The 25,408-nt window shown below is 39.4% G+C and overlaps 2 protein-coding genes across 4 annotated transcripts in view; one reads left to right on the forward strand and one right to left on the reverse strand.

The window, feature by feature from the left end:
• Nucleotides 1-13,537, reverse strand: part of CEP128 (centrosomal protein 128) — a 102,799-nt gene extending 89,262 nt beyond the window's left edge. For 2 of the 3 annotated variants that reach the window (XM_038138131.1, XM_038138130.1), the window contains exons 1-8: nt 13,248-13,399; nt 12,038-12,077; nt 10,462-10,619; nt 9,021-9,107; nt 7,472-7,598; nt 6,446-6,567; nt 3,292-3,383; nt 2,536-2,608 (exon numbers count right to left, since the gene is read on the reverse strand). In XM_038138131.1, coding sequence (XP_037994059.1) covers nt 2,536-2,608; nt 3,292-3,383; nt 6,446-6,567; nt 7,472-7,598; nt 9,021-9,107; nt 10,462-10,619; nt 12,038-12,077; nt 13,248-13,334 — 786 coding nt within the window. In that variant the 5' untranslated portion in view covers nt 13,335-13,399. Of the gene's footprint in view, nt 1-2,535; nt 2,609-3,291; nt 3,384-6,445; nt 6,568-7,471; nt 7,599-9,020; nt 9,108-10,461; nt 10,620-12,037; nt 12,078-13,247 lie in introns of all 3 variants that reach the window. The other variant, XR_005257074.1, reaches the window with a different exon arrangement.
• Nucleotides 13,538-19,887: 6,350 nt separating this feature from the next.
• TSHR (thyroid stimulating hormone receptor) overlaps nt 19,888-25,408 on the forward strand; it is a 42,283-nt gene continuing 36,762 nt past the window's right edge. Inside the window, exon 1 of the mRNA XM_038139461.1 lies at nt 19,888-20,544. Coding sequence (XP_037995389.1) covers nt 20,369-20,544 — 176 coding nt within the window. The 5' untranslated portion in view covers nt 19,888-20,368. The remainder of the gene's footprint in view (nt 20,545-25,408) is intronic.

Raw genomic sequence — 25,408 nt, forward strand, 5'->3', positions numbered from 1 at the left:
AAGGGATCCACACCTAGGATTGGAGAGCCCTGGTAAAGTAGCAGTGCACAATGTTGCTACCACTAGGCTTTTTAAGTGGTGAGGAATTGGCTGGACACAATACTGCATTAAGTCAGAATTTTTTGGCCCAAAAAGCAACACTCTGAAAAGCCTCTGAAGAAAATGAACAACCTCCCAAGCTAAAATTAGGGATGAAAAATTAGATTTAAAACCCAAACAAATAAACACCCTAGAACAACTAACAAAAAAACCCAAGACAAAACACATCAACCAAAACACAAAATAACCAAAAAGAACCCCAAAGAAACCGGATCACCAAAAAATGGCAGCTCCTCTGACAACATAAAATCTATTTTGGGAACCCCTTGCTGTAAGACAAGATCATAAAGACATGCAAGTTATAATAAAGACTGGACAACTTTGAAAAAAGAAATCCACAGAGAGATTATTTCTCAGTACAGAAAGCAGACAGATCACTTCCAGACCAAGAAGCTCCTAACTCACAGGTGATTAGACTTCTATTGTACAAAATTATCATTAGATGACTTTCTGTTCTTATATTGTACAGTAAACTTCCACTTTTTGGCCATTCATCATACATGGCTAGATCCTTCCTAATGACCTGTTTCTTCTGCAAACTGAACCCCAGCTATTCTTTTATCTTTTCCAGGAAGTCTTTGAATTAGTGGCCTTTTCTATTTTTCCCCTTTTCCTTTTTTTCCCTCTCCTCTTTCCAGTCTTCTCTCCTTCTGGCTTTAGGATGTTCTTCATAAAGTCAGTAATCATCAATGAGCAGAATATTCCAGGTGAATTCTTACAAGTCCTACACATAAAAATCATCTCACTGCAGCTTACTGCAGCATTTGTGTCTCCGCTACAGGAAGATCAGTAAATATTTCAGTTTTCACAGCTTTATTGCATTATAATGTTCCCTCCCAATTAAGAGACTCACTCTTCTGATATTGCCCTTACCATTACCATTCTACAGAAGACTTCCTTGTTATACCTCACCACTCTCATTTTTTGCTTCTCTCAGGTCAAAAGTTGTAACCTTGAATTTCATATCTTGAAACCCTACTTGTTGTATTGCACTGAGTAGTGTAGGAGGCCAAAGAGCTAGTTATTTCTTTCATTAATGAACAGACAGTTGATGCCTCCATTCCAGAGGATTGAGGAAGGTTTGTTTCTCTCATGCAATGGCACTGAACAGTTGTAATGTAGCCAGCTGTAGCAGCTATTTTCTTAAGAACCACTTTGGTTAAAAATGAGTTTGCTAATTTCCTGGTACATGAAAGAGACAAAAAGTAAGTATACTGAGAAGTCTGCTACAAGAAAAACACAGCCTTCACCAAGCATCAAGAATTCTTTATCAGATAAACTTACTTTATCCTAACAGGATACTAGGAGAAATCAAAATTAACATTCTAACAAAGACAACTCCATCCTATTTTTCTACAAAGGCTGTCAAGGCAAGTCTTTCCTTGATGGACCCTATCACATCAAGAACATAACTGGTACAGATAGTGTGTCTTGAATCAATGTCCAATTTAATCTAGAAATATGAATTTACACAAGTATATTTATTAAGTCTGCTGGTACCAACAAGTGGTCCATGCCAACAATATTGTTACCAGTGACAAACACATCACCACAGCCCTTGACAGAGCATTTAGGACCAATTCATGCAATTTTAGAGCAAGATGAATCACCAATGGGAAAATATGCACATATAACACTTGCTCTGAAAAGTCAGCTTTGCTACTAGTATCACAGCAAATGCTTACACAAAGCATACACTCAAGTTAAAGCATACACTCAAGTCTTATGTGTCAAGCACTACCTACAGGATTCTCACCTACTAATTATTGGGGTGATTCTCAACCTCTCTTGTTCCTACAGCAATATGCTGTTTGACTTCAATCACAGTAGCAGAGCTCTCTCAGATTTAAGTAACATAGAGTGCAGTTAGTCTGCTTCCAGCAGATACAGGAGACAAAAAAGAAAATACTGTCATGGCTGTCCTGCCTCCTTGGCTACGTTTTGTCAGGAAGCCTTCGGAGAAGAGTACAGCCCAAAGAGAATCCTCCCATTTTGCTACACAGATGATAAGGATTGAAAAGAACAGGGAGGGAGGGAAGGAGGAAGAAGAAACAATAGCATTTATCATCATAACATGGAGAAAGCTTGTATCTTTCCAAAGTTACCTTCAACAATTATAACGGCATTCAAACCAATGTTCAAAGTTAAAAAGCAGCTTTCTCCAAGGCTGTGAATTTTGAAACAGAAAAATTCACAATACACACATCTGTAAAACACTTGTACTTAAAACAAGAACCTGAAATACAAAACTTGTCTTGCTGATTTCATTATCGCAGGGTAACATTTCAACAACCTATAGCAGCCCAAATAAGATCATGTTCAGATATACATACCAGTATGTCATACTAATTACCAACAGATATGTTAAACTAGAAGCCCACATCTTGTTTCGAATACTAGTTTTAAAAAAATCCTTTTCAGGCTAGTCACACTCACCGTTTCTTGTCTTTGTGACTCAGTGAGCTTTTCAGACAATTCTTCCAAGGTCTTTCTTAATTCAGCATCAGTCCTTCATGGAAAAATATAAGTAAGACAATATTCTACAGTGCAGAAGCTAAGTAACACCCATGATAATTTTAAGCAGCAGCAACCCCCCCAGAATTTTTTGCTACCTCAATTTGTTCTACAGCCCATTCATAATAATTTATAGCATAATGAGAAACAAGCCTCAAGTGGAAAAGTCATAATAAAAAGCATTTCCATTCCTCAAGTGAAGAAATGGAGCCATCTAAGTATCAGCCAGGTATCAGGTCCACAAAAAAAAATTATGGACACATCTACACAGTCCTTTTCTACTAGGAATTAACAGTCTAACTCCTGTTATTGCTATTGAAAAAAGCACCACATGTTGAGAAAGTATATACATTATGGCCTGCAGGAGAGCTTGCCTTAAAGGGACTCAGTAACAAGAACAAACTACGAGCAAAGCTATAATAAAGGAAATTCTCTAGACCTTGTCATTTTGTGCATATATTTGAAAAAGCTGAGGAAAGCCCCATATATTATACAAATTGGAATTGGTAGGTGTTAATAAATACTGCAGAAGATGACATACAACAAGCAGTTCATAATCCTGCTTTCATCTACACGTTGCACAATAACTCATTCTCCCCAAAATTATTTTTTTAAATAAAAGAGTTTAAGAATTTTTTTCCACACTGCTCTCCACGCGTAGTTATATTCTGTTTATACCGATTTCTTCTTGAAATCTCGCGACTGATGTCATCTCCCAGGCGAACTTGTTCACTGCTGAGATCTCGAAGAGACTGGTGGAAAGAATGCAGCTGTAAATGAAAGTACACAAATTATGCCAAGACTTTGGAACCCTTTTTTCTGTGATATTTCAAAAATACATATCTACACATATACACACTTTTTAAAATAAAGCAGATAAAAATAACCATAAAAATAATAGAACTCGACGAGCTGTAGTTGAGCCTGGATGAGGCAATTCAATTCAATTCAATTCTTCTATTTCAATCCACCCTTCACAATACTTGCTCATTGCAGTTTAACTTCCAGTACTTTATTTGCTAAACCAAGTTTCCTAACTATGGTTTTTTTCTGTGGTTTAGAGCTTAGACACTATACCACCTCTTTAACTTAATGCAAAGCAAATTGAAATATCTGAACAAGTAATGCTCAGGAGAGACATATTTCATGTTAATAAATACTAGTATTGGTAAAACAAAGTTCTGCCCAGCTATATATGCTACTATAAATAGATTACATAGGAACTTGAAACGAAACAAGCAGAACAGCATAATGTATTCAGGAACTACCAAGAATAGGCATTTTACCTCACCCAAGACTTTACATACTCTTTTTTCAGACCTTGGGAGGAAAAAAACCCAAAAAACAAAAACACACATCTTCTTTCTGAAAAGTACTTTCTGAAAAAGGAGGTTTTTTCTGAAAAACCTCCCATTTCCCATTCATCATCAAAGTTTTAGGGAACAAATAAAAAAATGAATCGGTCATTCATTCTTCATGGAACAAAAAGTGACAGTTAATCCATCCTAATGCAACCTATTGCTGTCAACAATTCCATGGCCAGGATTATCGTTATGAAAAACCCTAATTTATAATATTCCTTTGTTCAGTGTCCTAGATTTAAACCTGGATCTTCCACAACCAAGCTGACTGCCCTCAACATTCAGACACAGGCACTACTACCTCCCCTGTGTGATTAACCATAAATTCCCACCTGACCCGAGAGACTTTGAAATAACACGTTGTATTTTCAAAATGTATGTGCTAAGAAAGAGAGGGACTTAAACATGTTAAAAGACCATTTGGCTGAAATAATGGGAATAAAGAGACAGTGGTTGCAGAAAAAAAGAAAAAGCCACTACTCGACTTAAGCAGTACAGCTTTATCTCTGGTCTAATTTCTACCTATAATCACGATCAATGGCTACTTCTAGTTCATCATTCCTCAAAGCACTATACTCGTCTTACAAAATACGTAATAAAAAGAAAAAGGCCACATTCACTCACTGAAAAGCAAGAATAAGGAATAAACCAGCAGTTATCATCAAAACCAGAAAAAAAATGCTATTTGCCTACATAGTGACTTGATATGAAGAACTCTGTATGCATTGCAGGAACTCCCTTGAATAAAATTTCCAAGATATTTATAGAATATCTAGAAATAATCTAAAATATTCCTAAGGATTTTGGATGGTTGAGAGGAAAGATTTCCATATAATATTAATTCCTTCCAAGGATTATTTTCTACACTTACCTTGGGAGAGGAAGGAATGGGGGAAGAACTAGATTGAAAAGACAATGAAAGAGGGTTAAAAAAAGCCTAAAATTGCTATTGTTTCCCAAAAAGTCAACTAAGAAAACTTGTTGTAGTTAAGTTTAAAATTATATGGAAGCTGAGACTGATTTAATAAAGCCAATATGAATACCTTACAATCAGCTTCTTTAATATTAGTCTACACAGATTCACTCAAGCAAGTCGAGCCACCCTGTCTGAAAAAAGCAAAAACACGCAGTGAAATCTCCTCTCTACCTGCAGGATAACAGAAACACTATAATCTTATCCATTAAGGTAATTAATTTATTTTTTCTGAAGTTTGCAAGTAGATACAGGCTAAGGGATATGAAAATTACCTGTGGCACACACATCTTCTCCTCACATCATCTCCCTGAATACAGGCTCCAATTATCCCACTCACAGGTCAGACCAAGAACTAAGATGAAGAACTACCTGGTTCAAAATCAAGTCAAGCTACACTGAATTAAAAGCAAAAGCACTAAGACCCTATACCATTAACTAAAGCAGAATAATCCCCTTCCCAGCCTCATTGAACTCCAGCACAAAGGTGAATGTTAACTGGCTGGAAGGGACCTCTGGGGCTCATCCCATCCAAGCCCCCTGCTGTGGATACTGGCAACCTGGTCAGAGAGAGAAAGCCACATAAATTTTCCCAAGAATTGTTTTGGGAGTTTTGAGAAGGCTGAGAGAAAGAATTAAAACAATCTTGCAGCTGGTGTTTTGAACAGTTGTTTTCTCATAAGATGTTTACAAAAGGGTGTCTCCTTAATTAGCCAATCATGTGAGGTGTGTTGATTAAAGGACCAATCAGGTCCACATGTGTCTGAACAGTGTATAAAAAGGAATGGGTTCCTAGCAAAATTATTATTAGCCTCCTGAAGAGATCTGGAGTGTGTCACTCATTCATCCATTCCTGACCCAATGGTGACACCCTGCCAAGGGAGAGTCACCTAGAAAACGTGACACAGGAACTTGTCCAGGTGGGTTTTGAATGTCTCCAGACAGGGAGACTCCATAACCTCCCTGGGCAGCCTGTGCCAGTGCTCTGCCATTCTCACTGTAAAGCTCTTCCTCACAGTGAGGTGGAACTTCTTGTGTTTTAGTTTATGGCCATTGTTCCCTACCCTGTGACTGGGCACCACTGAACAGTCTGGCATCATCCTCTTGACATTCATGTTAGAGATATTAATATGCATTACTGAGATCCCCTCTCAGTCTTCTACAGACTAAACAGGCTATTCAGAGATTATTTTTCTTTGTCATTAGACAGCCTAAAAAGCAGGGAGATAATTTTCATATTTTACTTTTGATATCACTATCATCTGCATCTTTTTCTCTATAATGATTTGCATGAAACTTCATGACAGCTACAAGAGGTGACTGCCTAATGAAAAAAGAAGGTAACATTGAAAGCACAAACCATAACTGAAACATTCTTAGCTGCATCTTCAGAATCACCTCATTTAATGTAAAAGCAAAGAGTCTCTGAGACTCTTTGACTCTCAAAGAGCAAACACACTACCTGTTTGGAACAGCAATTCCCATTAGTGCTCTGTACCTGCTCCATGTTATCTGCCTCACTGACAAACCGAACACTGGCAGATCTAGACCTTCGGTGTTTATTGCCCTGGGAGTCTCCGTAATCCCTGAGAGGAGAAGTGGGCAGGAAGTGGCGGTTGCCTGTAGGAGATGATACAAAAAAAAGATAAGCAGGAAAACAGAAATTTTTATGGGAAATTTTTCATTTTGCTTCACAGAAAAGGCTTATTTCATCTTGACAATTTCCTTCTGGGTCACATTACAGACAAAACAACTACTGAATTACATATCATGCATATGACTCTTAGCTCTTCCCAGGATTCTTCTTCACTTTAAACATTTCTTACCCATGACATACAAGTATTCCAGAAAGAGGAATTGTTTCTCCAAGGAGTAGTTTTTCCTCAAATTTTATTTGCCCAACCAACCACTTTTTCCTCCACATGAATCTATCAGAGCTTCAAACTATTATTTCACAGCTTTTACACAGAAATTAAATTTTTAGAGCTTTCTACTAAAATACATTAAGTACTACCTCTCAAAGGAATACTCCTCCCAAACATACCTTTTCCCAAAATATAATGAATTTTGTGAGACACGCAAGGAAAGAAACTACTCTTTTGTGTGTCATAAATAATTTCTGGTTTTTTCTTTTCCACTCTTTCCAAACATCCATAATCTCATGCATTTAAAATTTAAATTTCCTTTTTGCTGTGAAGCAAGCTTCAGAAGCTGCCATATCTTTTGGATTTAGCTTTAACTTGTATGTACCTACAACTCGTGCAGTGGAAAATTAATTTCCTCAGCTGAAAGAATCAACATTTCATTTAGATCTCCTGGATCATCAGCAAAAAATACTAACAGAAACAGAAAGCTGGAAAAATTTACCACATAAAGAACTGCATAACTTAATGCAGGTCTCCTAAATTTCTAAACTCAGTTTCTTTGAAGTCATCAACCTCTACACATTTTTCTTAATTTCCTCTTTGCATAACACAGCCATATGACATAATTCAAGCATACTCAAGCCCTTCAAGTGTTTTACCTGATGTTCCTTCTCCATCCAGGTCACTGGGATATAAGCTTGAGAGAGATGCACTTCTCATTCCAGAGGTTCGTGTTAGTCGCTGGCTCCTCAATTGACCTATAGATTGCTCCAGTGTTTCTTTCAACTGTAGAAAAGTTATTGAAATATGAACACAAACTTGTTTTTTAAAAAGCATGGAAAATATTATTTATTTAAAAGTCATTAACAGAATAAAAGCTATTTTTAAGCCAAAAACAGCTATGAATTAATAACAGCTTTTTTTCAATAGCTCATATATCACATTCCTGTAATTATAGCAAAACATGCTTCCAACATTGGCAGCTTGAAATATCAAATTCCTTAAAACAGTGGTGCACCACATGGTGCCCCACCATGAAAACTCAAAAGTTTATCTCCTACAACCAAAATAAGACCTATTTGCCAGCAATGCTCATTAACAGTTCTGCAAAATTCAGAAAATAACTTCAAAGAAATTATTTTTTACTGGAATTCTTCCACCAGCCCTATCTGGAATCAATTTTACATGGCTACCAAATTTCCCTAAGCAGCTTTATAGAAACCCCTATTTTTAGAAGTTTTACTTCTGGGAAAAGGAAGCCATTCCCAATTTAAGAGTACAGAACTAACTATATTCAAAAATTAGTTCTTCATTTTTCAAACTTACATAACATTTTTTTACAATTGCATTTGTTAACTTTGGTTCCTAGCCACTTGCCTTGTTCCACTTTTATTTGACAATCCACAAAACATAATTTTCTAAAGGTTCTCCTTTTTCTAAGAGAAGCTTGCAAACAATGGTTAAATTGATGCTTTACTCCTGCAGAATTATACAGTGTTGGATCTCTTTCTCTGAAGAGATCTACACATTTTCTTCTTCACATTTTCTACACACTTGCTTCGTCACTCTCTCTACCTTCACATGTAAAATATTCTACATTTCATATGTATCTGTTTTAAGGCAGCACCTGCTGCAGCTTGTTTGTAATGAATTGCAAACCTCTCTTGCCCTAGCTGCACTAATTTGTTTTGTTTTCTCTAAGACACCTGTTTTCAAGTTTGTAGAAGTTTGAGTTTCTAAAATGAGAAGACTAATTTTAGAATTTTCATCCTTTCTGCAATTTAGAGCAAGCTGGTCAACAGATCCAGAAACCGCTGTAGAACGACAGGAAAAAAAGCTACACCAGTATGATTACAATCTCATTCCCTGCTGTAATTCACCTTTTATCTTACCACTTCTTCCTGCAAAAGAATACTCTATTTCAGCTACATATCTTGTACTTTGCACAGTACCATAACATAATCTACTTGGTGCTTATAAACCAGAGAAGTAATGAGCCTACAAAACCTGTCAGAGTTTCATTACACAATATTACTATATTATGATTTCATTTGCTCAAATAAATATTAAAAGTTTCTGTTTACAGCTGCTTAAACTCCTTATATATTCTGTCCACTAATACCAAGTTGGTTTTTTTTCCAATACCAAGCTATGAATTCTACTAATGGAAAAGACCAAAAAAGTTAAGATAAACTGAAAGTTGCTCACAGTTGTTATTGCTTTGGTTTGTTCCTTGTTGTATTCTCTGTATTGTCCTAGCAAATGGTCAACGTGTCTTAAATTTCTGTTGGTATCCTTAAATAAAAAAGTTTTAGAAAAAAAAGTCAAAACAGAAACCTCCTCTAATCAAACATTACTGTTGTCTTTATTCTTATTGATTTCTAAGATTAAACTGAAAACACAAATACTTTCTAGAGGGTCTAAGTATTCAAAATCCTATTCAAGTAACCAGAATCTGAAGGAATACAGCATGGCTAAAGGGAGGAAAATAAAGAAGGAAAAAAAAACCAAAGTCTATAATTTCAGTACAACAGTAAGGCCTCAGCATCAAATAAAATGTTTTTTCAAGTTTCAGCCATTCTGTAGAAAACCCTTTTTAATCCCACAATCTTAACATTACCTGCTTGTAGAACAGAATAATTATCTGAGAAATAACAAGTTTTTGAAGGTGAACACACTAGGTAAGGTCACTGCATGAGTATTTTCTGACCAGATAAACACCTGCATCAGATGGAAGATCTGCTGAAAAGCAGTCCACAAAAAGCAACTTGCTTAAAATCAGAATTTCAGAAGACTAGCTAGAAAGAGGTTTGACAGAATCAGAATACCAAAGAATCCCTTTTAAAAAGTAGTCAGACTATACTCTTATTATTTTTTTGTCTAGATTGACATTTATTTTCCAGATAAGAAGTTCTGAATTTTAAATTTACCATTCTATATTGATTTTTCCCTTCTCATATATTAAAAGGAAAAAAAAATATTGCTAGCCATACAATAAGTAATAAACATACACCCACCCCACTCTAGGTATTCCAAACTGTCAACTAGAGAAGAATGGGAATAAATTCTCCAGCACTAATGGTGTCAGGATAGCTAAATGTCTCTACCCATGTGCAAAACAGATATTCCCTCTGCACACTCCACTTTTTCTTGCTCTCTTAGAAGTTTAGAAATAATGCTTCTCACAGTGCTTTTTCACATCTAGAAAATAATTGAAACATAAGCTCTCTCCTGAAGGAATTGACCGCTTACATATTTATCAGACATTTGGAAATTTGACACACTACAAAGACAACCAAGATGAGGCTGAAACTTTCTGCTAGAAAATGTCATGCCTTTTGTGAGAATCTAACAAAGCTGATTTGCCCTTACTCAGTTTGCTAACTTTATAAATAGTATTCCCCAACACATCATTGTTTCTAACAACATTCTATTACTGTCTGATATAGCAGCTGTATAAGTGTAACAAACCACACACTTTCAACTCAAAAGCAGTATGAATTATTTCCCAAAACCATCTCTGGTTTGCAGAGAAAGCAATGTTTCCCATTGGTACAATACACTCCACAACTTTACAAATGGAAATTTGACCCTGTGTTAAAGAAATGCAGGCTCTATAAATACTCTAAAGCTGTATTTTGTCAACAACCTGCAAAGTGCTTGCTAAAGTATGGATCTTCTCTGTAACTTCTTCAGCACCATAGTTCTGAGCTCTGCTGTGGGATGCTCTCAAAGGCCGCCTTCCAATCCGACCCGTAAATAAGTTGTCTGAATCACTGGATGAATCTGCCATCAGTGTCTTGAAGCCTAGGCAGGAAGACCAGAAAAAGTAACACGTGTTCATTCCTGTCTGTAACAAGTCTTGCACAATATTCCCAAAGCAACTTCATAAACTCCGATTACATTTGCCTTTCTGGTTTGGGTCAGCAGGATGTACTCCTGAAGCAGATCTTCCAACTGCTCCTCAGTTATTACCTTTGTTCACACTATGAAGCAGGGTCAAGATGCAGGAGGCAGAGCCTCTTAGGAGAAATTAAATCAAAATATGCAATCTCACTGCTTCCAAATGTTCAGTACCCATGATCAAATCACAGGTCAAAGCAAGTTCTCCTCCCCAAACACAGAGTGGATACATCAATGTTTTATCAGCACACTACTCACTAATCTTCTTCAGAATGGGATTGCTAAATCTCAAGGACACCAAGATAGAGGGAAAATAGGTCAACAATCATCAGATGGGTGAAATGATAAATCAACAGACAGCTGTGCAATATAGTAAAGTCACATAGCAACTAATTAAAATAACAAGCTTCAAAAGGTAGGTTAGATGGAAATGTTTTCTTAAACTATTACACACTGCAGCAGTTTGCCTTAAGGTCATGTAATGACTTGGTGAAAGAAGAAATAGATGGGCAAACTCTTGAACCCCTGTAGTCAACAAAAAAAAAGTCATAGTACAGATGACATTCTTCTAGCCATGAGAGCTGAAATTCCCAAAAGAAACCATGGATGGATTCAAATTTTACATTATATTTTATATGGAGGCAACTTGACGTTTTTCCTAGTCTTTTATTTCATTTTCAAAAGGTTCCAAATTTGTGTCCCCCAGACTTGGATAAAAACCTTTCAAATATGAAAGAACAGCAAATCAACATGCTCAATCTGTGCTCAAGTACATCAGTATTCATTCTTTTTCTGAACTGGGAAATTTTCCTCATCTTTACTCTCCTTTACTCTCCTCTCACCTCACTAAAGCACATTTTTACTAACAATATCAGAATTCATTATTCCAGTGCCTCACTCTAGTAAGCTGCAATGAAGTCTTAATGAGACTGAAAAAGAATAAACCCTAAACACTGGGAAACAGAAATTATGGGATATTTTCAAAGACAAATAAAAATAAATAAAACACTGGTATAAATAATAACATGGGAATAACATGGAATAATAATGGCTTTACTGTAATTTGGTAAAAAAACCAATCAACAAAACCCAATAAAGAAGTAGACCCAACCATAAAAGCCCCAACTACTGAAAAGACTGGAGGAAAAAAAAGGGAAATAAAGATTTACAGCAGGAAAGATTAATGGATTTATTTTCAGCTGTCCAAAAATAGGCTCATTAAGATATATATACTAGCCAAAGAACAGAAGAAACATCAGTATCCAAGGTAAAAATAAAAGAAAGCACAGATGAGGAGGACATTTTGTCTGAGGAAAACTTACTATTTATGGTTAAGCATTCCTCTTTGTTCTCATGAGCAACCTAAAAGGAACCACAAGTACTTTTAGGGTGAAGAAGTTGTTTCACATAAGGCAATATCCTCATTTTTAAAGGAACTGTGCAAGTTTCAATTTAGCAAAATAAATATCACAAAGAAGTAGAAATTTGTAGAAATGTTCCATATGCACATTTGCCTATCAATTGAAACAAATGAAAAAAAAGCTTATCACTTTTTCCAAAAAGCTACACTATGTAGCAGGCAGAGGCTCGCCTTAACACTAATTTCAGCGCATGATCATATGACCTACTGGACAGTAAGAATCATTTGGCTCTTACTGGTTTTTAGTTCTACCCAAGCAGATCATAACCTTTATTGAACTGATGAAAAGCATCCATATCCAGTATCTTCCTTTCCTGTAGGAAGCAGAGCATTTCAGCTTCACTGAGGACTTTTAAAGAGATGTGCCAGGTAAGAAGTAGAGTTGACAATCTAAACATCAAGCTCTCCAGCTCATGTAAACAAAAGATAAAGTCAGTGTACACAACCTGATTATTCCTCAAGTGTTTTATTTGTTCAGCTCCACGCAGACTAATCTATCACTAGGTAACTAACTTAGTGCTCAAGGAATGGTTGAAGTCTTAGAGTTAAGACTGAGCACAACGAAAAAAAATTTATCATCATTTCAGAAAGGAACAACATGACACCTGAAAGGCCCTTTCCTTTAGTGTATTTGAGTCTGGGAAAAGACAGGAAGGTGTTCCCATAAGGTGATATTTCACCATCGTGCCTTCAGGGATCAGTACCACATTTAATTATCAATTTGTCACACCGTGCTCCAAGCACTCTTCAGCAGCACGGTGCAGAAAACGGTTCCTTGGGATTCCTCATAAGCAAGTAATGCCCTCTGGAAATCCTCCTCTTGCCGGGCACGCAGGGAACTTCACTAACACCCGACTCCAGCTCTGAGTCTCCTGGTTCTTTGGCGCAGACGGGCCCGTGGAGCCCAGAAGGGCGCCGGGCCCGCCGCCGGCCGGGCCTCCGGAGCGTCCCGAGGAACCCCGCGGCCGCCGCTCCCGCCCGCGGCGCCCCAAGCCGGACAGCCGCCTCCCGCACACCGCCCTGGCCGCGGCCCTTCCCGCACCCCCAGCCCGCACCGCACAGCGCTCCGAGGCGAGGCCACCCCGTCCCCGGGCACCTTCCGCCCGCCTCACCTCGCCGCTATGGCAACTTGAACTAGCCGCCCTGCCGCCAGCTGCCGGGGCCGCGGGCCGGGCGCCGGGCCCCCCGCAGCGCTCCATGGGACACGGAGTCCACAAGCCGCGGGCCCGCCATGGAAAAGGCAGTGTGCGGGACTTCAACTCCCGAGAGGCTTTGCGGCGGCAGCGCGGCCAGGGCCGGGCAGGTCCCGCCTTGCTGGGAGGCTGCTGGGCCTGCGGAGAGCGCTGGGGGGAGGTTCCGCTAGTGACCTGGTGTTTGTGAACGTTGGTTTGTGAAACGCTAAGTTTTTACAAAATACATATTGGTGTTTGCAAACATGTCAGCTAAATGATTGCGAAGAGCAGAAACAAAAGCTGTTGCACTGGTAAACCGGCGAGTCTGTTCCGCTTCCGAGCAGACGGCTGATAGGCTGGGGAAAGGCGTGTGAGCTACGAGAGCAGCTGTTTCTTACAAGGAGGCATCTCCCTTCCTGTTTCTTGACTACTTCTTGTTTCCTTAAACCACGCATTTCCCTGCTCCCAAATGTTGTATCCATTACCCTTGTGCGCAGTAAAAACGACCAGGTATTACACACTGCTACTCTGACTAGCCTTGAAGAGAGAAAAGGGATAGTGTTGTGACAGACTACAGGAAATGTCTCCTGGGCCTCTGAAACTTGGGCAGAGCTTGCAACAGGCCAACAGTCACTGGAATATTTGATCACCTATAGGTGAGCACTCCAAAGGTAAATGCAGTGAGCTGGGGTTTTTAACACTTATTATGTCTATTGCCTCTGGAATCCACTCCAGGCAGTGACCATTGGCCTTTGAGCACAGTAATAAGGCGTGGCCAGCAATCCTTAATGTCCACCTTCATTCCTGTCCTGCAGGACTGTTTTTCACGAGCTCACAATACAGCAGGCATACTTGAATGCCATATGATTACTACATACTTCATGTCTAAGCCAGGTCTCCCACACTGGCAGCTTTCACCAGCAGTTCAGGCAAAGGCTGCTGGCCCCTGTGTCTTTGTGGTCGTGCTTAATAGGCATTAACCTCATCTGAGCTGAAGGAAGGTGAGACACAGTACAGGAATGTAAGGATATAATTTAGTTCACTGCCAGCCAAAGCATTAGTGAATGAGTAGTAAAGAGATAAGTCTTCCCTAACTTCAATACCTGGGCATTGTCCTGGCCTTTCCTTTGCAAACTGCGGCATAGTCAGGTCTAAATGCAGGGTGAGAGTCAGGCCTTCGGGTCAGTCTTCTGCTTATGGAGGTCCCTGGGAGACAGGCTCTAAACTTTCCTGAGTTCTCTGAGGGTTTTTCTCTCAGTTTTGTACCTGGCAGTGGTCTTACTATTCCACAGACTCAACAGAATTCATCTATGAGCAAATTTCTTTTCCTGCCCTAGCATTGTCTCTCAGGCCATCACAGAGAGGATGAAGGGGTAAGTAACATGTCCTGGATGTGACTGGTACATACATGAGATGTGTATTTACATCTGTGCTGAGTGTGAGCACGTCTGACTTACTGCTAGCACAGTGTTCCAGTGGAAGCTGATGCCAGTGCCTGAGACCGACGCACCAGGCACAGCCACAGGTTCTAAAGACCAGGCTAGCCATGCATGTGCCAACTGAGAAAGTAGCAGTCAGCAAAAGCACTTGGTAGTTTGTAGCAGAAGAAGCAGATGCTTCAAAGGGCTGCCTGCACACAGCTACATTGTCAGCTGCAGCATCACACAAATACTCTCTTTCACATATGCATATGGAATAAAGCTTATGGCAATGATTAAGACATAGGTTTTTCATCCCCATCAAGTTAAGGCTTGCTTGGTATAAAAATTGAGATACTAAAAACTGTTACAGAAAACATGTAAGCGGGCATATGTGCCAAGATTTCTGTCATAGTTTAGGAATGGTATTCCTCAAATTGGTATTCCTCAAATTAGTATTCCCACTGAAAAAACCCAAACCTGCTCCCTTACTTTCCACCACTCCCCTCCACTTCCCCCCTCCCCACCCCAGCAGGCTGCAGAGGAGAGTTGGAGACATAAAAGCTAAAGATCACAGGTTCACAAGAACAATTTACTGAAAACAGCAAAAATACTAATTACATATTAAATAAAAAAGGAAACGATCCATGGAGAATAACCCAGCAATAATAGAAAATACCAGATGAATCCCTCCCTCAGCTGGAAGGAATCTCTTCCCAGAAGAGATTCCCTTTCCCCTGCACCTGACAAACGGCTCAGGTGGTATAAAATAGCCTTCAGGTCCTGACCATTCCCTTTTCTGGCTACAACTGGAATAAACCCTGTCCTGACAGGAACCATCCTGGATTTTGTGTATATTTGCTGAGAAAGATTAAATCCATCCAGATCCCACCACTCTCAACAGAGAAGAATGCAGCATTTCACTGATGTTTTCACACTCCGTTGATTCAGTGAACATCCGTATAAAGTGACAAACTGCTTGAAATGCCCTGTGGGTTTTTTGTACAACGTATTTGGCACCAACTTCTGGTGTCTTCTGTTCTCTTCAAAATTCAAGGAATGAAAGAAGGAACAGATAAGTGTGATAGGATTGTTCATGAGGGTTGCTAATTTACCAGTGCAATGAACTGTCAGCTCAGTAAAGTCAGAGCCTTGCAGTGCTTGAGATATGTACTAAATGAGAAACTGTGGCTGTCACTAGAGGGAGTGCCTGTACCAGTGGAAAAAGATGTGTGCCAATCCTTGCTGTGTTTAAATTAATAGGAACATGCAGGGGTCTGTGAAAAAGAACCAGGAAAAAAATCTGCAATACACCGTGATTTAAAAGTGACTTTCTTTCCTATATGTTTATTTGAATCAGAGCACAAGACATTCTAACTGATAAAAATTATGTAATTTCTCTAGCCTTGGGGCATACAGGATTTTGCATGTCTGTTTTTAGGATTATGTTTATAATTGTGGATGTACACTTGTTGGTGATACTTTTAATACATTAACTGGTTTTAGTATATAAAAGAGAAACATTTATTAATATTCTACAGGGTTGAAAAGTTGCCAGTCACTCTAAGCTGCTAGATGCCATCACTTTTCAAAACTGATGTAAATGCAGGAAAACCAGTCAGCAAGACAGGGCTGGAATCAGGCTGGGAACGAGTTCAGTGTTTGAATAGCTCAGGCCTGAGCTGACCCAGAGCCCCAGGCTGTCAGAGAGGGTATATGGTGCTGGGGTGGTTGGGTCAGCCAGGGCAGAGCTCCGACAGAGGGAAACAACTGAGCAGTGATTGCAAACTTGTAACCAGAAAATTCCTTAAACATGCTAGAAAACACAATGCAAACATCATTTTACTTAGAATGTAATTTTTCCAAGTGAAGCCAGTGCCCACAGAAACACCATGTGGTTAGCAACAGTCATTTTTCTCCCCAAACTCTGTTGATGTTCCTGGCTCAGAATGTGCAAGCCAAGTCTTGAAGCACAGAAGGACGTACATCCAGACCTGGAGCTCCTCCCAGGCTGAAGGTGCATGTTCTGTCCTGTTTCCTTCAAAGCTTCCTTCAGGCCTCCAGTGATAGGAGTCCCTTGCTTCTCTCATTTATGGTTCAAGCCCATTAATCATGTATTAAGCAGTTCTTATTTATTCTAGAGTCTGTTCCAAAAATCTTTGTGTCAGCTTTGCCATTTTTTTAGATGGAGTAATTTATCATTTCCATTTTTGATCCCTTAGAAATAGCTGAGAAGATACTTTTCCTTCCATTAACACTTTCTGGACTTTCACCACTGCCACAGAGCTGTTGCCATGCCAAAGCTTCTGATGTCAGTATTTATGTGCATGCTCCTTTTCCCTAATAAATGAAAAGTAAATACTTTGCTCTTGGTGAAAGAGCAATGAAGCAAATTACCCTTCCTCTTGTTTAGGAAACTGAAACACAATTATGATGGAGTAACTAATGCAGGTTACCCTATTAGTAATGGTAAGTACAGCAGGCAAGTGAGTATTTGGTTTATGACAGCCTACTGAAATGACTCCAATCTTGGGACTACTTATCTTCCCACCAATAAATCTGTTTTTCCTTTGCTTTGTCCATACACAGTGAAACATAAAAAGTAACACTGAAGTTGGAATAAAAGAGGGAGAGAGGCAGGCTGCCAGAGAGTACACACAAGACACTGCAACAAATCACTCCAGCGGTACTGTAATTAGAGATGGGATACACATCTCTGGTCTTTTCTGGCAAACTAGGTCATGTTGTAAGAAGTAAGAACTCCTCTGTTTTGCTCAGAGTTGTACTAGGTCATCAAAATTGGTTGTGAAAAAAACAGAGATTAGGCTGGAAAATTATTTTACACTGCTTGAAGCTGACAAGCTGCCTCTGGACAGTGCCAGGCAATACTGTTTGCTGTATGAAACAAATAACTCAGGTGTAGAATAGGCTCATGACAGCTAAGAGATAGGTCCAAAAGCCAACAGAAATTCCTTTGATGATACATTTGTTTTGCTAGATAGTTTTGTATGCTTTGTTGTCAGCCTGTGTCAACCAAAATATTTCTTTGCCAAAGCCAAAAGGTACAGAGAGTTTAACTTCTCATTTTTGATAAGGTGTACAGTGTCCCTGGGACAAGCTGTTAGTTTGGCAGTAAGAAGCAGAAAACCAGAGGAGAATGAGGACAGGTATAGCACTGCATGATTTTTGTAACATGAAACACATTAGGTGAGACTTAAGTGGCTGATTACTCCCATTATGTAGAGGATTAAAAAAAAACCTAAATCCACTTATCTTTTATGTTTGTTTGATCTCTGATATATCTTCATTTAATTTTTTAAAATTATGGCCATGGGAACCACAACAGCATGAGAAGAAAAAAGAAGGCAAGTCCCACAGATCCTGGCAAAAGCCTCCCTATAGTACAGTTGGGCACTGAGGTGGTGTTTCCAAACCTGGGAAAGATCAGCAGGATTGAATGGAGAACACAGTACAGAACCCTGAGCTTGCTCCCCTACCCCATTCCAGTGATTTGTCCTCAGAGATCAATAAGACCTCAAATTATTATGAAATAATACAATTGTGTCCCACAACTGATATCGTGGGTGGATGAGAATTTTTATCTTTTCTATGATTCCAATAACAGGAAGACAGGCTATGCCTCATGAATGCCAGGCAATATTAGCCTGAGTGTGTTGGACGAGTGAAGGTTTTGCAAATTGTAATAACTGTGGTACTGTTGTACTTCCTGACTCTCTGCAATGCCAAACAGTATATGGTGCATCTAGTTTCCACGGAGGACAAGATGGCTGGGACAGTACCAGATGGGGTAGCAGCACAGAAGTAGGTGTGTTTCCACTCTCAGAACCTGTACTGCTTTGTGACTTTCTTTTTCATGAAATGTGTCATTAGCTCTTGACTGGGAAAGAACATGATCCCACTGCTGAAAGATGGCAACCTTGGACACCTTGGTAGCAGCCTCGAGCAAGCCAGTCTGCCTTACATTATGCTGGGGTCGTCTCCCTTAGCATTGGCCAAAGTGGTGAGCAGTTACAGAGCCCCATGTCTGACTTGGCAAGACTGAATCACAATTTTGTCTCATCTGTGCCTCTGTGGACTGTGTATCTCCTTTGTTCATTTACCTTGAAATTCAGTGATCTGCCTGTGGCTTTGTTATTTTGTCAGGTTGGTACAGACACCAAAATTTGGTGGTGAGTGGTGGCTCTTAGGGCTGCAGGTGAGTTACAGATGTGAGCAGTGTGTCAGAAGGACATGACTGAACAGGGCAGAGGATAGCCAGTGTTTCTAAGGGAATTCATGCAATGCAGTGTGAAATTCTCTAGGACATTCTTCTGGGTGCTTCAGCTTGACCCCTCTCTGTGACACCCCAAAGGATACCCCATCCTAAATGGGATAAGTGTGACTGATGGGATTCCTCACTTACACAGCATCTAACTGCTTAACACAAGCCCATAAGATCAAGATTTATATTAAAATTTCTTTATGGCCGTAGTATCATTTGCTTACCTTAAAAAGATGTATTGAGGGGATTCATTACATTTAGGAAACACATACTGGTGAACTGACTTAAAGTACTTTTAAAGAGTTATATCAAAATAGTATCTGATGTATTGTACTCAAAACGTTTGAATAGCTCTTAATGTAGCTGGAGGGGAACTAATTATCTAAGAATACTGTAATCTAATTTATACTGTGCATAGAGGTTACATTTTCAAGTTTCTTCCTCTGAAGACTACAAACATTTATGTTGACATTTTTCTTGTTGTGTACCTACTTAAGGTGACAATAATTCCACTTTATTTCTGTCAATGTTAGATGTTTTTCCCCCCTTTTTTTTTCTTTGGTGAATGGATTTTATCTTGACTGATAATGTGGGAAATGCTACTCTCTCCTCTTTTGCTCTATCCTGTCATTTTCAAAATCACTCTTTTGAACTTTCAGTTCTTTTTTAACTGATATACGTTTAAAGCCTATCTAACTTGCAGTCAGTGAATTTTTGCTTGTTGCAAAGGTCTGCTTTAACTTCACTGCTTTCACAGGTGAGTTAGTGTGGCTCTTACTCAGCCCCCTTCCTCCCGTTCCTTTTTGCAAAGATGCCAGCAGGAATGGTCGCGGTCCGACGTTTGGCCGCTGCCTTTGGGAGCGGCTCGCCGGGCCGGTCCCGCTGCCGGCGCGGGTGTCGCCCCGGCCGGGCAGAGCGGGGCTGGGCTGGGCAGGGCCGGGCAGAGCGCCCGCTCGCCCCGCGCAGTGCAGACGGTCCCGGAGCCCCGGGGCTGCGGACGGAGCGCGGGCAGCGGCGGGTCCCGGGGCCGCGGGGAGAGCCGGGGAGCGGGCGCTGCCGGGGAACTCGCCCCGGGGGACCCCGCAGGAGCGGTGCGGAGGAGCGGGGGCCGGGTCCAGGATGGCCGGCGGGATGGGCGCGGGGCCGGGGCGAGGAGAGGGACCCTGCCCGATGGCGAGGGCGCTCAGGGCTTGCTGAGACCTTTCCTGACCCCGCTTAGTGAGGAGGCGGCGTTGTCCAGCGCAGGTGCCGCCTTTCCCCGCAGCTTCTCCCGGCGGGGCAGCGCGGTCTGCCCGTGCAGCTCTGGGATCTCCTCGTCTTCCCGGAGAAGCGAGGGGCAGAGCGGGGGCGGACGGCGGAAGATGCTGTGCCTCACGGTAGCCTTCCTTCACCAGTTGCTGCTGGTGCTGGTGCTGTGCAGCCAGGGTACAGAGAGGTGTCCTTCAGCCTTCTGCGAGTGCTCTGACTGGGAGGACTACAAAATCACTTGCAGGGACATCTATTTTATTCCCAGCCTTCCGGAGGACACCCAGACCCTGTGAGTACATTGGGGTGGTTTAGGGAAGCCAGCTGTGAGTGTTCATCCTTTGCAGGCAGGAGATGTCCTGAGCTGGTGTCCTATGAGATGAGGAAGTGGTGAGAGGGGAGAGGTGCTGCACATTACCTGGGCGGTACAGGGTGGCGGAACGGCAGTGTGCAGACTCTGCGTGTGGCAGGAGGAGGTAGGAAGAGCTGTTAAGAGATGGTTCATTGGATCTTAAGAGTTCTGTGAAAAATGTGGGGAAATAAGTAACTGGGCTGGTTGTGGGCAAAGTGGGCAGTAGGCTGGATTCTGTGTGGCAAGTGCTTGGGGGATGAGGGGAAGGAAAGGTAGATCGAACACAATTTTGTGATTAAAAACCAATAGGAACTGGATGCGTCACCTCACAAAGACCTCCACAAAATCCTCTGTGCAATTTCAGCTTCTTTGTCAAAGCCGGAAAAGGAAAAGAATCCATGAGAATTGAGAATCCAAGTATACTGTCTGGGAGACGGTACTTCAGAATAAAGTGTGGAGTATGGGATAAAGCAGCAAATTTAGAGCTTGCCAAAGTGATAGAGTAATTCAGGTAGCTCAGCCAAAGTGTTTGGTACATTACGGGCACAGTAGAAGATCTTGTCCGGGTTCCTGCTGCCAATCCAGATGATCATCATGTATCATATCTGCCAGTCAAATACTGTAATGAGACTGAAATGGCACCTGCCAGCCACAACTGAGCAGATGAATCACTCCAGGCTTTTACTTTGTTTCTTGAGGTACAAAAGTTTTATACCCTCTCTGGGAAGGTTCACTTGTAAATACAGATTACTTTCTGATAAAGTAAATGAACTCAAACTCAGTTGATTTAATTACAAGGTAAACTAGTAACAGATTGATTTGTTTATGTCTTGATAATGATTCTCAGGACTTTAAATAAATGAGAACAATTAAATTATTTGCACTTATTTGAATGCTTCTCAGATTTTTTAACACTGAAAGTAAAAGCTTAAATTGGTCACTTGCCTACAAAGAAAGAAAAACTATTTATATTATTTCCATTATTTTTGCTTGCCTTTAATTTTTGGATGGTTAGACTGCAGTATTTCGGTTAATAAGATTTTAAATTATACAAGTTTTTTTGTTATTATACTTTTATGTACACAGTTTATTTAGGTTGAAATTGCAGTGATGCTATGACATGCACCATGTAGTATGTTCTTTGAAATCTGCCATGATAAGTTAGAAAATATAGCAGCTTCAGTTTATAGGAGAAAATGCCTTTGTACAGGCATTTTAAATAGTTAATAGAAACAATGAGATCACATAATGAAATTTGATACTTCCCTTGAAATATGTTGGTTTGATGGCTGAGAAGTACCTCTCTACATACAGCTCCACAAATAAAGCACTTGGGCCACTGGAATTCTAGTGTTTTTAACACCTGTAGTAATGGGGGCTGAAAAATAATAAGCCATTGTTTTGAAAAGACAGAAATACCCTGGGAAGATCTTATTTCCAACAGAGAAATATTTTTCTGTTTATTTGGGGTGAAATTTAATTATGTGCACCTATTGGAGTGACCATTGCAAACTTCTCAAGATGTGTACTCCCTGCCATGTCAAGAAAATATTCCAGGTAACGACAATTTTGATTTTGTAGTGCATGGTAGAAGTGGTAGAATGTGTGCTGCATAGTCTTTTATTTGAAAGCAAATGGGAGAATTATCTGAGGAAATAAGGAAAACAGAATTTTCACACACAACCTCCCCAAACAAACAGGCAAACAAAACACAACCCAATCAAACACAAAAAAAAACCAAACCAAAACAACCAAAAAACCACCAAAAACAATAAAAAAACCAAAACCAAAACCCACTGTTTTTTACTTCAGTTTGATGTTTTCTCTCTGGATAAAGTGTGTTTATTTTCCTTCTGTTCTCTTATTTGAATTGTTGAAGTCTGGTGGACTGTACCCGATGTCTCAAGATTTCTTTCCCTCCATATGTTAAATGGGAGTCATAACATTTACCTGTATGTGGTTTTTGTTCAGAGTGCTTTCGGATGCTTCAGACTGGATTATTTGCACGTGGCAGTTAAAACAACACACAGAATTTTGTGAGATTGTAAAGTGTGTGCCCCTGATTCCATCATGTTTCCATCCTTTTGCCATACAATAGGCAGCAGTTCTGAATCAAAGACAAAAGATTCCAAAATAATTGAAGTTTCTGTTAACCTTAAGAACAAATATACACTTCTTTAAAGTGAGATATGTAGCTGTACATATTGCACATTTTATGTTGAAACTCTATACAATTTTCCCTAAATGTGGCAAATTTGTTACTTTAGGCAAAGTAATTCGGCTTCTTGGTGGTAATGAGTGAACCTCAAGATTGCCAATTTAAAAACTTTTTTGTGTGGCTATTCAGTCTTGTAGGGTTTGTAGAACTAAGAGACTGGTGAGTCTAGGAACACTTTGCCAGCTTTTGGAGATGATGAACTCTTTTCAATGCACAGGATCTTGAAACTCCAATTAAAGTTTCATTCTGATTATTCAATCAGAGCTGTTCTCATTTCTCTTTTACTACTTTAAAAGAATGGGGCAAACCAATTTTTAAGAAATGCTTACAAGAAATTCCAATAAAAGTTTATTTCTAACTCTTTTAGTAGAAAAGTGACATGAACTTAAGCCAGAAAAGTGTGTTCATTTTAAACTGTTATTTACCCAAATATAGTTAATGCAGGTGCTTATCCAGAATTCCTGAATGCACAGATATTGATTTTGGAGATGACCTTTTTTCAGTGTAAGATTTTTTTTTTTTGTTTACTTACACACTTACACATACAGATTACCAAAACCCTACTGAACATTTTTCCAAAGATATAATTGCATCATAATTCTTGAATTATTGTAATAATGCTTCTTGGCATCATTATGATGACATATTCAGGTGGTATCACTATCCCAGCATCGCCTCAATACACTTCTCAATTATTTTCATTTTATAAATCTATTTCTAGTTGTTTTTAATTATTTTTCTTTGACAATAAAACTAATAATGTTTTACTTCTTATTCAGTGTGCATTACATCTCCTGCATTCACTTACTAAAATAACTTAATCTCTCTCTTCTCCCTTCCCTTCCCTTCCCTTCCCTTCCCTTCCCTTCCCTTCCCTTCCCTTCCCTTCCCCTTCCCTTCCCTTCCCTTCCCTTCCCTTCCCTTCCCTTCCCTTCCCTTCCCTTCCCTTCCCTTCCCTTCCCTTCCCTTCCCTTCCCTTCCCTTCCCTTCCATCAGTAAGGCTTCTATCCTGTACCCAGGTGCTATTTTCATATCAACATAATCAAATTTGATTGAAATTGAACAAGAGGATGTTAGGCAAGGACAGAAGAACTGGTATATAAATAGACACAAAACCAGTACAGTCTTCAAGAAAATGCTCCTTAGATTAAGTACTAAGCTACAGTTCTGCATTTGCTCCAGTAAATTTGCCATAGGTAGGGTACTGCCTTTTGATTAATGCCGATATATTCTGTATATTCTGTAGGTAATATAAAATGGCTACACATTTTGAAATAATGTTTTAGTTGCAATTAATTAATTAAAAAAAATATGTGGTTATTTTCATTTGTAAAAGTATTTGACTATTTCTGAAGACAGAGCCAGATTTGAACCTTCTTAAAATAATTAATTTTTTTTTTTTACCAAACTCCATTATACTTACTAAAAAAACCATGAAATTGTTTTATCAATTGCCTTTCAGGTAATGATCGAAATAATTCTATGTACATGGCTGCAACATAAAACGTTTCCTAAATACTGTATTTTACATAAAACTATACTTTCTTGTCAATTCTGAGGCTTGTTATTGTATTTACCTACATATTTTGCTTATAAAGGCATTGTATTGCTTCTTTAATCCTGCTATTAACACACAACAATTCTGCATTTGACATACAGTAGGTCCAATACACTAGGTCGAAAAATTAGTATGTATTATTTTTTCAGTTAAATTGAAATGTTACAGTCAAAGGATTTGTTCATAATCCCAATGGTAAATTGAAGAACTGTTCTAAGGGTTCTTGAAGTAACTTACAAACTGTGCACTGCTTTACTATACATACACAGGCCAACTCAAAGTGAGCAGATGAAGAACAGGAATGAGGGACTAAGGGAATAGAGAAACTGCTAAAGACCAAAATAATACCTTGTGAACATTGAATACAATATTTTCTTTCATTCCATATCAGCCATTGTATCAGTAACATTTCTTGTACATTTGGAACATTTAAATTTCCTGTGTCATGGCCCAGAAACCTATCAAGTGCTAGGAACTGTACAAGCACTAACCAAAAAGACATATAAACAAGCATTACTTCAGCATTTTTGAACTACACACATAGTTTGCTCAACAGAAAGCAGGAGGACTGCAAGTAGTTCTTTTTTAAATGCTGTGAAGAGACTAACCTCAATGAGAATATCACACATTTTTACAGAAGTCACTGGTGATAAGGCAGTAGAAATTAATTAGTATCATTTCCTTGTTTGAGATGACGAGTTTTGATCATCATAGTAGGAAAAGAGTAGTTTATACCAGAGTTAAAAAACTCTTATTTTGGGAGTTGAGTTCAACCGTGGTTTAACAGACTGATTCTGTAAGTGTTACACTACACTGAATCTTGAATTGCTTTTATAATCAGTTTTCATTAGATTGTTTTCTTTTGACATAACATTTCCAACCCATTACACTTCAGAAGCACACAACAGCCTTCTCTTGAATTGGGAAACAGAGCTTATTGATACATCTGTGAAAGGAAAGAAAAAACTTAAATTTTACCAAAAAAATCCATGTGACTACTAAGAATAATTTACAGATTTTTTTGCAAA

The sequence above is a fragment of the Motacilla alba genome, chromosome 5 (assembly GCF_015832195.1).
Source record: "Motacilla alba alba isolate MOTALB_02 chromosome 5, Motacilla_alba_V1.0_pri, whole genome shotgun sequence".
In the NCBI taxonomy this organism is placed as follows: domain Eukaryota; kingdom Metazoa; phylum Chordata; class Aves; order Passeriformes; family Motacillidae; genus Motacilla; species Motacilla alba.